Genomic DNA, 14,811 nt, shown 5'->3' on the forward strand with positions numbered 1-14,811 from the left:
ATTCTTTGCTCTGGATTCAGAAAGTTCATGTAATTGTAGGTAAGATTAATAACCTATGACTACTAATATAGTTCTGGATCATTTGTAACAATGCATTGTTCTCCAATTTACTAGGTTTTGACACGATGAGACCAAAAAAACCCATTGGTAATGAGAAAATCTAAAAAATTAAGCTGAAATTGTAATCAGATGTCAACTCCAATAAAAACCTCAAAGTGTCTAATTATAGCCTATTAGTATAAAAAGTATGGATTCATCTCCACATTACGTAGCAATTACAAGTATAATAGGATACCTGAATCCCTTCTTCATGCTGTTTCTTAAGTCTACATGCCACAAGTTCTAAAACTTTCTGGAAGACAGTTTGTACAGCATTGAAAAGATTTGTCATTTCATCTGTGTCAGTATTCTGAGTTACAGAAGCTTCAATCATTTCTTTTAGAGCGTAGAATACCACTGGAGCACAAAAGCCACCTCTCCCTAGAGAAAGAGATAAACACCACAATATAAAAATTGTAATGAGATATTGAGATATTGTTCAGGTACAAGCTTAGAATGAAAAACTCAGTTATATACCATAAATAGCTATAGTTTACAAGTGTAGATGATATATATATAGTTTCTGAGCATCCTGAGCTGAAATTTTCGTACAGTTCAATCAATATTTTCAGTATAAATCCAGTGTTCCTTCCAATCCTTGACATATGGGGATTAAGATTGCTGTTTTCTTAAGTAATTGAGCTCTAATTCTGTCTGTACTGCAGACAACTTTCCAAATGTGAGCCAAATTTCAATACTGCTACAGTATTGTTTCCTAAGGCATACCAATATATCTATATCCATATCTATATATCTATATATATATCACTATAGATATAATAGACCCCACTTTATATAAGCCTCCCTAAATTATATAGTAATACCTGGAATCTGAGAGCAAGGAAGAAACATAAGTTATCAATAGTGACATGGTTCTGGGTTGGTTCTTTGCTCTTTTTCAGTTTTCTGAAAAACTGCTGCCACGTTTGATCGTATTATTGGTACTAGCAAGCATAAGCTGCAAACACCATCTTTTGAGAAACAGACTTTAAAATGCTAAAAGCAACAGTTATGCTAATATAAGGAAAATCAGCTAAGCATATAAGGAGACGTCTATGTTAGTACAAACTACTGTACCTGTTTGTATAACTTGAAGAGCCATATCTAAAAGGTGTGCCTGAAATGCGAGATTTCCAAGGCCGACCATTATGACATCTTTGCACACTGTCAGGTAGGCCTAGAAAAGAGATGCAAAAGTGTAGGAGAAACAAAATTTACATAAAGTAACTATTTAGTAAAACCTAAAAAATAAGGAAACCACAAAATCTTAGCCCAGTTGTCCTGAAAGCTGGTGCATCTACTTGGAGTTACTCAGTTTTCAGCCCTGAAAAGCAGGAGTTCCAAACAGTTCTCCAGATGCTTCCATTGCCCTTTCCTCCAGTAAGCACAGTTTCTCAAAAGCCAGTAAATCCTCTGCCTTTTTCAATCATGCTTAGATCAGAGACATTGATACTTAACATTTACCAAGGCAGAATACAACATCTCTACCTATCCTGAGCAGCCAAATTAAAAACAGCATACAAAAGAAGCTTTTCCCTACAGAAATACACATGTTGCATACTAATCAGACTATAATATTAATGTATAGACAGAATACAGTAGAGAATTTTTAACCAGTCTAGTATACATGAGTTGGGTTTTTCAAGGACCCTGTCTGTGATTTAAGTTAGTCCATAGCTTTCTGTAGATCAAAATCTGAAAGGACTCTATAGCTCAATACTAAAACCCACCTTGGGTTAATTGACATGACAGTGGAATGTAACAGAAAACAATTCAAACTAGCTCATTATATAATCAAGTGTTTTCTGTGAAGGGCGAATGATAATAAGGGGTAAGGGATACTGTCAGTGATGACACTGGGGTTTGTGTCAGAGGGTCTATCAGCCCCACTCATCACATCAGTGGCCTAAAGAGTCAATTTCCCCAGTCAGTTCCTGCCCACAACAACTAGTGCAAAACAGTAACAGACCAAGAAAAGAAGGAAGGGGGAAATGGGAAAAAACAGCATGTCATGGGAAAAGTGATAGAGAAACTTAAGTGCAAAACGAAGAGACACCCCAGTCCCCTCTCACATACTAGAGTATTAAAGAAGAAACTGTAATTATTGTATATTATATGGATATTTGGAGACAAACTAGGTCTGCTTTTAATGCCAGTATTGTTACCAAATATACGCTCCAAACTACTAAAAAGCACAATCAATACCTGTTCCAACAAAAAACAGTATTCAAGGTGAGAAGCAAACAGGAGCTCCTTAACAAGCATGTGGCTTATTACAGGAGATGCAAGAGGCCTGGATTCTCTTCTTGACTTCCAGGCAAGCTACATCAGCCTTTACACCTCAGTTTTTTTCTCTGGAAATAATGATGCAAATGAACTTTAAGATTTACTAGTAAAGATCATTTTGCTTCATTATGGGCTAGTCGAGTAATACGTCAGATGGGTTTACAGGTAACAGGTGCCTAGCTTATTGCTTTATTGATAAAGTTTCATTTTCATCTTGTATTCAAACCTAGGAAATTGATCATAAACAGACTGGTAATGCTGGTAAAGATTACCTATTTTGTATCTTGTCTTTCTATAACGTTAAGTTCTGTACCTCCAAACTTTAGAAAAAGAGCCATAGAAGAGTTATGATATCCATAATAAATTTTTCTTTCAGAGGGAAGAGACAATAACACATAAACCACAAGAAACATGTACCAGAAACAACTACAGCACTTGTTCGAGTTTACTATGTTTTATACTTTTCAAAAAGCTGCAGTAGTGGGACTTCTTAAGACTGACCTCATTATTAAGTTCCCAGGTAACTCACACCCTACCTCTCTGCTGACTTCCAAAGATGTTTTATGGGACTCAGCACTAGTATGAAGTATACTTAATTCCTCAGGGTATAATTTTATCTAATTTTTCTAGAAATGCAGAAAGAAAAAGGAAGGAAGGAAAGGAAGCAAGCCAGCAAACATTGTTAGATCTAAATCCTCTCTCATAATTACACCACTTTCCTGGTCCTCAAAGTCATCTTCTGTTGTGCTATTCAACACAGTCTACATAGCTGCAGTGAACCTGACATTTCCAGGACCTTCTGCACTAAGAATAGGCTATTAAGAGGTAGCATACCACTCAGTTATCCCCTTGTTTTCAGCAACTAATATTCTTTTCAGAGGAGATTCAGTTACAATCTTAACTCTATGTCAATGCACTTTTCCATAAAAGAGCATAAACATTACTTCTATTTAATATGGGGGATGAGAGACTGAGGACAAGAATTGTTAGAAACCTAAAATTTAGGACACCCAAGTTTCATTGCCTGCTGTGCTAGAAGTTTCTTGAGTGGGCATTTTCACAAGTGTGAAACATGAAACTTGTTCCATCGTCACCTCAACAGATATGATGAGAATATATATTATACATTGGTAGGTGAAAAAAGTCTAGATAAGAACAGAATATTGTATTGTTGATGCCAACTACATGACTTAATTACTAGGGTAAGCACATATTTATAAAATATAAAGGTTATAACTAAACACACAGACAAATTTTGTGATTTGAAGCAATCAGAGGAGTAGCAAAATCACAGAACAGTCAGGACTCTCTGTTTTACTAGCTTTACTTGCTGGGGTTCAAAAACACCAGTATACAATTGCAATATTTATAGCTTTTCAGATTGGCAACAGTTCGATTTATGCAATAAGAAACCTCTAACCTGGATAATTAATTCAGGAACATTACTGCGTTTTGAAATGTCATCCTCTTGATCACTTGCTAGTATAAAAGGTAGAATTTTACTTTCTATCCAAGCACCTGTCTCCTTCAGAAGTGATAAGTAATCTTTTCCATTTTCAGAAAACTGAAAAAATAAAAAGGAAGATTATGAATTGTCTGCCAATACTTTTGGAATTTCCTTACATTGTCAGCTATAATTCCAGTTTATACTGAAAAGGTATAACTATACCTTGTTCTGAAGATGAATATTCAACCTGCAATAGAGGCTGAAGGCTCTTAGGGCAGTTGCTTGATTGTAGCTCCCAGAATGTGCATCAGTTGCTTTCAGAATTGAGCCAAGAACCTCCTGAAATATCAAGGTTTACATTTATGTTTTCCCAAAAATCTTTTCAGATATTTCTTTTCTCAACAGCTTTAAAGGAAAGATTAAACAAACAAAACCACAAAAAAAAAATCTTCAAACCCAAAACCCCAACAGTCATACTTTCAATTAGTATCATTTTGCAGTGCCCAAATTGATCTTCAGACTAATCCTTACAGGTACGTACCAGAAGACACATCCCTTAAGAATGCACAACACTGCATTACAAAAATTTTGAGACACCTGAAAATGACAAGCCGCTTAAAACCTGCCATCTATAAACAATTCTGAACTTAATATACTTCTAGCTTGGAATATTTGTTTGAAGTACAAATCAGAAGGAAAGCCTTTTCACAGAGGGGAAATGGAGATTGTGAATCTTATTTATTTTTTCTTGCAGGCCTTTAATTTAATACTAGGCACTATACAATGTTTTTTTGACCAGCAGATCAAAGGAGGTGATCCTGCTCCTCAACTCTGCTCTCGTGAGACCTCACTTGGAGTATTGTGTGCAGTTCTGGTGTCCTCAACATAAAAAAGAACAAGGAGCTGTTAGAACAAGTCCAGACAAGGGCCACAAGGATGACCAGGGGACTGGAGCACCTCCTGTATGAAGAGAGGCTGAGAAAGTTGGGGTTGTTCAGCCTAGAGAAGAGAAGGTTCATAGCATGTGGAGACCTCATATCAACCTTCCAGTATCTGAAGGGGGACTATAAGGATGCTGGGGAGGGACCCTTCATTAGGGACTGCAGTGATAGGACAAGGGGTAATGGGTTCAAATTTAAACAGGGGAAGTTTAGATTGGATATAAGAAGGAAGTTCTTTACTGTGAGGGTGATGAGGCACTGGAATGGGCTGCCCAGGGAGGTTGTGAATGCTCCATCCCTGGTGGTATTCAAGGCTGGGTTGGACAGAGCCATGGGTGACAAGGTTTAGTGTGAGGTGTCCCTGCCCATGGCAGGGGGGTTGGAACCAGATGATCTTAAGGTCCTTTCCAACCCTAACTATTCTATGATTCTATGTTAAACACTCTTTTATAAGTACTGCTTATGGGAAGAATACTACCTTTGCAGCACTGAGAATTTTCAAAAGCTTCTTCAGTTTCTTTTCAGGAACAGAGAGTAGGCAATCACGATTAGCAGGATGAGTCAATAAATATTCAATGTAATTAATTGCTAATTCTGGCTTCGATTCATGTGTTACATGGATACGTACTCGTCGTTCAGATGTTTTAGCAGACTAAATGAGAAGAAAACACAAAATTGGTACAATTCTGTTACTATCTTACTTTACAGCTAGTTCCAAAGCAGAATAATACAGATGAAAGAGGCCTCTTCTATCAAAAAGCACAATGCCTTTATGTAATCTAGCAATTCCTTAATTCTTTGATGCATGCATGTGCGCACCTTTCTTTGGGTTAGCGTGTCCGAGAGCCAATCACAGACTAATTCCATAATATGCCCCACTTGACCCCAGCGACACATGCAGTCTATCAGGGTAGAATATTTGCTTTCATCAGCTTCATTGTCAATATTTCTGAGCCTGGAGATCACACCACAACTTGAAAACAAACAAACAGAGATGCATTAGCTTTAGATCTAGAAGCTCAGCAACAATTCAAACAGAATCAACCAGCATAATACCAAAAACAATCTGTCAATGGCTCAAAGACATATTTGCACCTAACAAATTTTACTAACTTATTGTATTGGTTTAGCAGATAAATTTATCCAAATGGATATTTAACACATGGAGTTGTGAAAAATTAACAAGTACAGTCAATCAGATTTCTTGTCATTAATATTTTGGATTTAAACATAGTACCTGAATGTTGGAATAGCAGCAGGAGGCATAAAGGATGCCAGAATAACCAGTGGAGTCGTGCAACGCTCATCCTAGGATTAAAAATTAAAATACACTGTATGATGTATATGTACACAGGTACATACACACCAAACTGAAAAGAGTACCAAAAAAGCATGATTAAGTTATCTCAAATTAAGGATTTAACTTTTTTCTCTATAAATTAAATTGAAAGCAGCTCATAGCAACATGCTATGAGCAGTCTGAAACTTCTGATTCATGTCCTCAGAGGTCAGTTATTAATTACCTTATAATTCAGCTTTCTGACAAACTGTCAGAGCAACTACCATGAATAATTATGCCTCCCATTACATTAACAACCATTGCAAAAGAAATAACAGCTCTAGCTTACATTTTTTCTAGTAGTGGCTAATACTCAATTGCACAATCACAACAGCATCTAACTCCTCTCGAGTAATTATTCCTTAAATATTCATTCACATCAGAAATTCATACAAAAGACTCAAAAGTAAATGTGCTTATATAACAATGGCAACGTAAAATGTGCTATAAATCATTATAACTCATCATAATACAAGGTCTAGGCCATAACATAGTCTCATTTGGGTTATATAGAAACCAATCCATGTGAAAGATTCTTAAAAAATAGTATTTCCATATGTCCATCTTCATAAATACAGTCAAATGAAATTCTTACATACTTAGCATTTGAAGATCTAAAACCTTTGAACAATGGTTTTTAAAAGAACACTTAAAAATGTATTTGTAGCTTTTCAGGAAACAGCCATGCTGCTTCAACCTGTAGTCTTTCAGAAATTAAGCCTCTGATGACAGGTCTTTTCAGAACCAAGCTGCTTACCCACTTTAGGCGTATCATACACAAAAAGGTTGCTTGCTAAAGCTGGATGTCATGCCTGCTCACCAGCACCTTTCAAGAGGGCTGTTACATATTCTGCCAGAAAAGATTTAGAATGTCCCTGACAACTTCCAAATGTGTTCAGGGTAGAGAAAGCATTTGGTATGGGTGTGCTGCATCATATTATGTACCAATGAATTGCTTTATACTCCTTGATTATCTAAAGAAAACTTGAACCTTAAATATAACAGTCAGCATATATATATATATATATATATATATATAGAGAGAGAGAGAGAGAGAGAGAGAGAGAGAGAGAGATTATATTTCAGCATAAAATCCAGGAACAAAAAAAACCAGACTGCCAGTAGATTAACCTTCCAAATGCTCTACAGGGTGCAGCAGATACAATTAACCATTATCAAAAGATAGAATCTTGAAGAATAATACTAGAACAATTAAACAAATTAAAGAAACTGAAAAGATGAAAATGAGTGATTTTAATTAGTTGCTTATATCAAACCCAAACAATAAATAAGTGCACCAACAATCATCAGAGAGTAGAATCAAGTTAGCAGAAACCAGTCACAAGAAAGTGAAAAAGGGGTCTCAGCTGCTTTAGCTGTGTTCCAGTGGCCGGATCATAATAAGTGGTGGTGGAAGAGCTGGGGGAATAGTGGGTAGAAAAACATGTGAACTCACATGTACCCTGAATATTTGTTCTGCAATGGCACATTTTCTGTTACTGATTTCCAGAAGTCCAGAAAGGATTCAAAAGAATGGAAACCTATAAAATCATTACAAGGTGAGCTATTTATTGCATAATTATTTCTGTATTGACTATTTAGATAACTGTTCATTGGTCAGATATTGAAGCTGGAGAATAGCTTCTACCCACTTGTGGAATTCTAAGAAACTTGCTACTGTATACGGCTTATAGCAACAATGAAAAAGAACACTTAACATCATGAAAATAGATTAAAGACATAACACAAGAAAGCACCTTAAATACTAAAATACTAAGCACTCACAGGAAAATCTAGTCTTTTTTTACCTTAAATACTTTAAAATATTCAGGAAGTACAGCAGCAAATTTTCTGATAGCATAATCTTTGGCATCTTCATTCTGATCTAGTGCTTTGTGGATACTTCTCCAAAGAATTACAGTAACCTCCAATAAACTTGCCATGCTGGCCACATCATCGATTGACAACACATTATTGAACACCTGAAACACAAACACTTAGATGGTATTACCTACTATATTCTCAAATATAAATTTAGGTTGAAATAACGTTTCAAAAACCAATTAATATCTTTCTATTGATTTCCCAAAGGCATTGTGTTTGTTGTAGAACGTGATCTCTACTATTCACTGTTATTCTCTGTGTATAATTTGAGTCATTTTGTGACACTAAATTTTTAATAATTTAGCTACAAAATCAATTTATAACTAGTACTGGAATTAGGGAAATATTAATTTAAAATATGCTTCATATTCCGTCTATGTTATTCTAGCTACTTCACCAAATTTCTTCTACTGTAGGGAATGAAAACACCGTAACAGTTCTCTCCTTCTAAATTCCACATAGGTCCAAGTGCTTCTCTTTAGATTTCTGTCATATCATTAATTGCTAATGTCTCCAGCTTAGCACCACAGTAAAAAAGGTAACAGAACTTATCATAAAGTAGACTTTCTTACACTTGTATTTTCCTTTTCACTTTCATCTTCACCACCATCATCATCATCACTACCATGAAGATGCTCTTTCACTGCTTTCTGGATGCAGGCATTCAAGCAGCGCCGAATAGTAAGCATCAATTTAGCTAATTTAAATATAATAAGAAAATTAGATATTTACTATTTGTTAAGAATGTTGTTAGTAAATGCCTCTAAGTGTAATGCTGCAAAGCCAGAAAGGAAAGGCAGACAATAGAACCAGATCAAGTAAAAGGAAGTGGAAAAAAGTGAAAATTTTCTAAATCCCCAAATCTGAAGAGAAGGCAACGTTGTCATCAGGTTCTATAATTTTATTGTTAAAAAGGTCTGCTAAACAAAACAAACAAAAAAAAAAAAACAAAAACACAAAACAAAACCAAATCAACAACAACAAACAACCACCACTTTACCAAATCAGGACCAGAGGAAGCTCCCATAACTCCTGTATTCACCTGGCACAGATATTAATTTAATGACCCGTGTTCAATCATGCATCTTCTCCAATGTCAATTCCAATTCACTATAAAAGATGAAGTAGCCTAATCATTGCACTCCCTAATGAGGAGCTCATTTCTAGATGCCAGTGAAAGGGCATCATGGTTTAAACCCAGCCACACAGCTCGTGCACTCACTTCGCCCCTTGCTCCCCCAACTCCTAGAGAGTTAGGAAAGAGAATCCAAAGAATGTAGCTCCCACAAGTTGAGATAAGAACAGTTTAATAACTAAGGTATAACACAAATCACTACTGCTACTACCAATAATAACAATAATAATAATGATGATAAAGGAAATAACAAGTGAAGAGAACACGACACCTCACCACCTGCCAACTGATAACTCACCCCACCCTGCCCGACCAAGCACTGACCGATACCTCCTCCAACCCCCACAGAGCCTCTAGCCCTTCCAGGTAACTCTCTGTTACACCCTGAGCATGACATGCTATGGTATGGAATACCTCTTTGGCTAGCCTGGGTCAGGTGTCCTGTCTCTGCTTCCTCCCAGCCTCCCCTCCTCCCTGGCAGAGCACGAGGCTCAGAAAGTCCTTGGACAAACCAAACATTTGAGCAGTAACTATAAACTAGAAGTTCTATCAGCACTGTTCCCAGCCTGAAAGTCAAAACACAGCACTGCACCAGCTACCAAGAAGGAGAAAAAAATGACTGCTACTGCTGAACCCAGGACAAAGGGTTATGTCTGGTGAAAGTATGACTACCTGAAATACACTAGCACATGTTATTTCAGAACAACTTTACCAAGGTAGTCAGAAAAGGTGCAACAGCCTGGCCATTTCACCCAAGTTACTTTGTTTTTATAGTACTAGAACTCCTCTGAAACAGAATTTTTCCAGTATTACTTGGTTCAATAGCACTTTTATAAAAAGTAACTATACTATGTGCTGTATATACCCTTTTCATTGAAAATTTCTCAAGCTTTTAACAGGAAAGAAGCCTTTTAAGTTCTCTCTGAGCAACCTGAAAATACTACTGATCCACAGATCCCAGATAACTAGATTATCAGACATAAATATTTTTCATCTTCTGTAGAATCTTCCACATAAAAATCTCAGATCACTTGAGGTACCAAGGCATTTTACTTAATTCTGCATGATAAATAGATATTGGTCAGCTTTAAGGTACATGTGAGAAGAAAGGGGAAAAAAAAGACGGTTCATTGCTGGCATCAAGAATTTCAAAACCTACAAACTAATATTATACTAAAACCAAAAGATCTAGCAACATACCACTGTTAAGAGAAAAAAATTAAAAAGCAATTACATGGTGTGATATTAGTATTCCCAAAAACTAATAAGGTTTTGTACTTTACCTATATTGGTGGGGGCGGTATATTCATAGGCATATTGATAGAACTTTCTAGCTGCTGCTGAATTCATCTGGATGAGAGTAACACAGCGCTCACACCACACATTCTCAGGTTGGTTGATGGGAAAGAAAGAGTTGAGTAAGAGATTCGCTATGCGTCGTGACACAGGCCGTGAATCAACTTCAAGACGAGTCAGAAGATGCTCCATAGGACAGATTTTCCAGAACTTTTTAAAATAAGAAAGATATTAAAAGAATTAAAAGTATAGAAGAAAAATCAATCACGTTTACTAAGTGTTGTCCATATCAAAAGTCTTAACAAATAAAACCAACATTTATCAGAAAGCATGGGCATTTTTAATTTTTACCAATATCTTAGCATTTACTTGAGGTCACATATTTCTATAACAATGCTACATTCCTGCTCTGACACACCTCTAAATTTGCTATTATCTCAGACAGACTGGTAAAATTCTGGTTCAAGCAATTCCACCTCAATATAGTTGCAATGCTAATGCAATTCCAAAGGTATAGGCAAGAAATATTTACTCTATAAGCATATCACTACAAAATATAATTATTTGTCATTATGTGCTATTTTTCGTATCATCATTGGACAATGTAGGACCAAACTACTACAAGTATGGTATGCACCCTAAAAACCCTCAAGAGAATAAAACCCTTTCCAAATCCATCCCAAACCAGACATGCATCCCATTAGCAGAGCACTAGCTTATTTGTAACATAGCAATTGAAGGCCAGAACCAAAACCAGTTCTCCAAGCAAAGGTTCAGCTGCACACTGTTTATCTCAGGAGATCTGCAAATATTACTAGGATCCTGTTGGCAACTTTCTGTGCTAACAATCTGAATGACAATACCTTGTACTTGCAGTGTTTGTCTCTTTTTCACATTTTCTGTTGACATGCCTAAGCAATGCATTAAGGTATATTTTATGGAAGTGCCAAACTTGCTGTTACATTATTGTAATCCTTATCCTGAACCTGTGTGCAAGAAACCAAAAGCTCTAAATTCTGAAATCACCTCCCATTTATCTTGTCTTCTGAGGCATTCTGGGGAATTTGAAAGGTACTGAGATGGTCTAATCTCAATATATGTCTTTGAAGTCCTGTAATCAAAGCTGGAATGTGCATGTTTGACAAGTAGTTAATTTTCTTGAAAAGGACAGATATAGTTCTTGAGCACTGAAACCTTAGAAATTCGACAAACCAAGTATTTTATTCATTCCTGAATAACAGAGACCTCTGAATTCATATCTAGCGTATGTGTCTAGCATAAGGCAAGCATGTCCTAATAATTAAGCTTAGCAAAGGCAAAACCAGACTAAAAATATAAAATTGACATTAGGAAACCATTAACAGCAGAGAGTAAAGAAAGAGCTCAAAGATGCTATAATGCCTAAGGCTGAAGAGTCTCATCCTAAATAAAAGTCCACAGCAGAAAACAAGTTAGATCAAAATTGCTATAAAAAAATATCAAAATCTCAAAGGCCATGCCCACAGAAAGGAAACAAAAGTGATAAAAAAGAGGTAAATAAAACTAAAAAAAGAGATCTGGTAGAGGCGTTAAGCATTTAAAAGGTAATAGAGGCCTGACCTGAGCTAGCCAGCTGGAAGGGAGTATGGCTGTCCCTACTGCTCTGCCGCGGCATGGCCACGAGAGGGCAGGGAAGGCAGAAAAACATGCCGGGAAAAAAGTGCCTGCACTGCTAAATAAAGGTGTCAGGGAATAAGCCTGGGCTATGGGTCCCAGACCACTTATTGCTTAAGCATTAGTGTTCTTGAGTTGGAAATTGGCCCCGCTTCACCAGTCTTAGGCATTCAGGAGGACAGCATGCACAGAGGACACCAGGGCACAGCGTGCTAGACCCAGCCAGCCAGTCCTAGCTGGTCTCAAGGCCAGTGAATGATTATCATTTATGCTTTATTCACTTTAGACACAGCTAATTAATCTGCATCTTACAGGGGAGAAAAAGCCTGAGGTTAGAGCTGGTAGCAGAGAAAGCCTGAGGTTGTTTAGGGTTAAGAACAGGAAACTTGATGGGTCACAGCCATGTCCTTTAAAAAAAAAAAAAAAAAGACAGGACAGGGTGTACATCTATAGCATGGCAATTTTAATCTGTGATATGCCTGTGATACCAGCAGCCACTAAACACAAGTAGTCAGGCACAGAGGGGCCACTGGACCTATTAATCATTCCAAACTAGGCAAAAATGTGTGGGAAAGGGAAACGAGAAGAGTGTATTTTGCTCAACCAGAAGGTAAACTTCCCAGCATGCCTATAAAATCCCTGCTGTAGTAATATGCAGACACAGTATTATCTCCTATGGTTATTTTTTTTTGTGAAGAACAACTATGGAAAGGCAAAAGCTCAGCAGCACTAGTCACAATTTATTTATATTGAAAGATTTTTTACAGTCACCATGATTTCAGTAGAATTCAGAATGTCAGTGGAAAGAAGTACTTCTTTACTACTAGCATCATTTGGATCAAAACCTTTAAAATGACAGAAGTTACTAATGGCAACAGAATCCACAGTTCTTAGAAATAAGTATGCATAAATATACGAAGAAGGGAAAACCTGAATTTAAGAGTATTACTACATTAAGCATGTATTCTTTTTTTCCTCTTGGGAGTACTGCAGAAATCTCAAAAGGTACTGTTGTAGGGTTTTTTTTAATAAATGCCTTGATTTTATCTGCTCCTTGCTACATACCAAGTGTCACTTATCCTACCTTGGCTGCCTTGACAGTCTTAACTTTCAGCAGCATATCAACAAAAGCCACTCGCACTTTCTCTGAATTGTCATGAAGGCTGTGTCTGACTGTTGGTAGCAGCTGTTCCAGTAATGGATGACTTAGTTTGTTGTCCAAAATTACCGGCAGGCACTGCAACGAAAAGAAAACAACCAAAAAAATTATGCCAAATAAATAAATAAATGAGTAGATATGAAAAAAAGATGTAACTACAAATTGTTGAATGGACCGTGATACTTGTAAGGTTAAATTAAGTAGGGATAGACACTGTGAATGCATATTTTTCTTGTAATAGTTTTCAGTAAAAATTGGTATGGTGATTTCACATTTCCAGTGAACTGTGTTTAGTGAACTCATTTCAGATGAAGCAGCTTTAGAGCTACACTGAGGCCACAGCCTTGCCTTCTACCTGAGGGCATGGTGTCAGGTACTTTTTTTGGCAGTAATGCCAACTCCTTGAACTCTGACAGTTTCTGACTAAAAGTATGTCCTTTTTTTGTAAAGATCTTTTTAAATGAGCATCTTCTTATTCTGTATAGACTCCCACATAGCTGTAGTGGAGCAACTGATGATTAACATGAAGATAGCCCCAATTTAAGCCTGAATTGCCACATACACAAGACCTTTAAGTGAAATAATACTTAGGGAGTCTATCTTTCTGTCCAAGCTATTCTTTATTTACCAGATGACAGAAAGATCTAGATAAACTGATCCTAACATACTGAACAATGCATGGGAGGCTGCATCCACAAAGAAACAGTATGTAATTGTATTCATCCAAACCTCAGAAACACAAAGTTAGGGTAGAATATCATAACATATTCATCTATGTCTTGGGATGGGTTAAAACCAGTGGTATAGAAACACTCTGAAACCCACCTGCATACATTTTCAAGTCTAAACATAATTTCTTATAGCTAAAATAACTGAAATATCCAAACAATTTATCTAAGACTGAAAATGCAAACTGGTTGAGTCAACACCAAACAGTCACTAATTTAAAAGGACTTATTCATTGCAAATGTGTGGCTTTCACAAAACGTGCAAAACTTGCCTGTATTAGGAACTATGTCTAAGTAATTTTGCAGAGTAATTTCCTTGACTTAAAGTGGCCTATAGTAGAAACCTGTGCATCAAGTAAAATATAGAAGTGGTAATTGTTGATTTTAAATTTAGAAGAAATTATTTACTTTAAAAACAGAGCATCGAACATCTGCGGATGCTGTATCACATGCCAGCTCTCCAATCAGCTTATTCAAGAGATCAGCAAGAACTGCTGGAGGAATCATCTCCCAGTATTTAGATGTTATCTGACTAACTCCGAGTATCCCTGTAGAGCGGACAACTGGATGAGGATCTTCTAAGAGACTCTAAAACAAAGAGAAGAATAATAATGTGAGAACGGTATTGTGACTCTACTCTTTGACATTAACTTATCATAAACAAATAGCATTCCATTACATTTTCATGATTATGCATATTCTTTTATACGGTGAAAGAAATGTAATACTAATATTCCCTGAAGGCATTTTATTATGAAGCAAACTAGGAAATTTAAATCAGAAGCAAAATGAAGACAAATACTGGCAATTCTTTTCTTTTATTGGACTTTTAAAATCCTTTTTT

General features: G+C 36.5%; 1 protein-coding gene across 2 annotated transcripts in view; it reads right to left on the reverse strand.

The window, feature by feature from the left end:
• NCAPG2 (non-SMC condensin II complex subunit G2) overlaps positions 1 to 14,811 on the reverse strand; it is a 47,564-nt gene that overhangs the window by 13,045 nt on the left and 19,708 nt on the right. Inside the window, exons 12-24 of one of the 2 annotated variants that reach the window (XM_031042860.2) lie at positions 14,376 to 14,555; positions 13,165 to 13,317; positions 10,415 to 10,637; positions 8,569 to 8,693; positions 7,921 to 8,094; positions 6,011 to 6,081; positions 5,593 to 5,746; positions 5,402 to 5,425; positions 5,252 to 5,290; positions 4,055 to 4,171; positions 3,806 to 3,949; positions 1,177 to 1,276; positions 296 to 480 (exon numbers count right to left, since the gene is read on the reverse strand). In XM_031042860.2, the coding sequence (XP_030898720.2) occupies positions 296 to 480; positions 1,177 to 1,276; positions 3,806 to 3,949; positions 4,055 to 4,171; positions 5,252 to 5,290; positions 5,402 to 5,425; positions 5,593 to 5,746; positions 6,011 to 6,081; positions 7,921 to 8,094; positions 8,569 to 8,693; positions 10,415 to 10,637; positions 13,165 to 13,317; positions 14,376 to 14,555 (1,689 nt within the window). Of the gene's footprint in view, positions 1 to 295; positions 481 to 1,176; positions 1,277 to 3,805; positions 3,950 to 4,054; positions 4,172 to 5,251; positions 5,426 to 5,592; positions 5,747 to 6,010; positions 6,082 to 7,920; positions 8,095 to 8,568; positions 8,694 to 10,414; positions 10,638 to 13,164; positions 13,318 to 14,375; positions 14,556 to 14,811 lie in introns of both variants that reach the window. The other variant, XM_013130982.3, reaches the window with a different exon arrangement.

Source organism: Melopsittacus undulatus, chromosome 1 (genome assembly GCF_012275295.1).
Source record: "Melopsittacus undulatus isolate bMelUnd1 chromosome 1, bMelUnd1.mat.Z, whole genome shotgun sequence".
Lineage (NCBI taxonomy): Eukaryota > Metazoa > Chordata > Aves > Psittaciformes > Psittaculidae > Melopsittacus > Melopsittacus undulatus.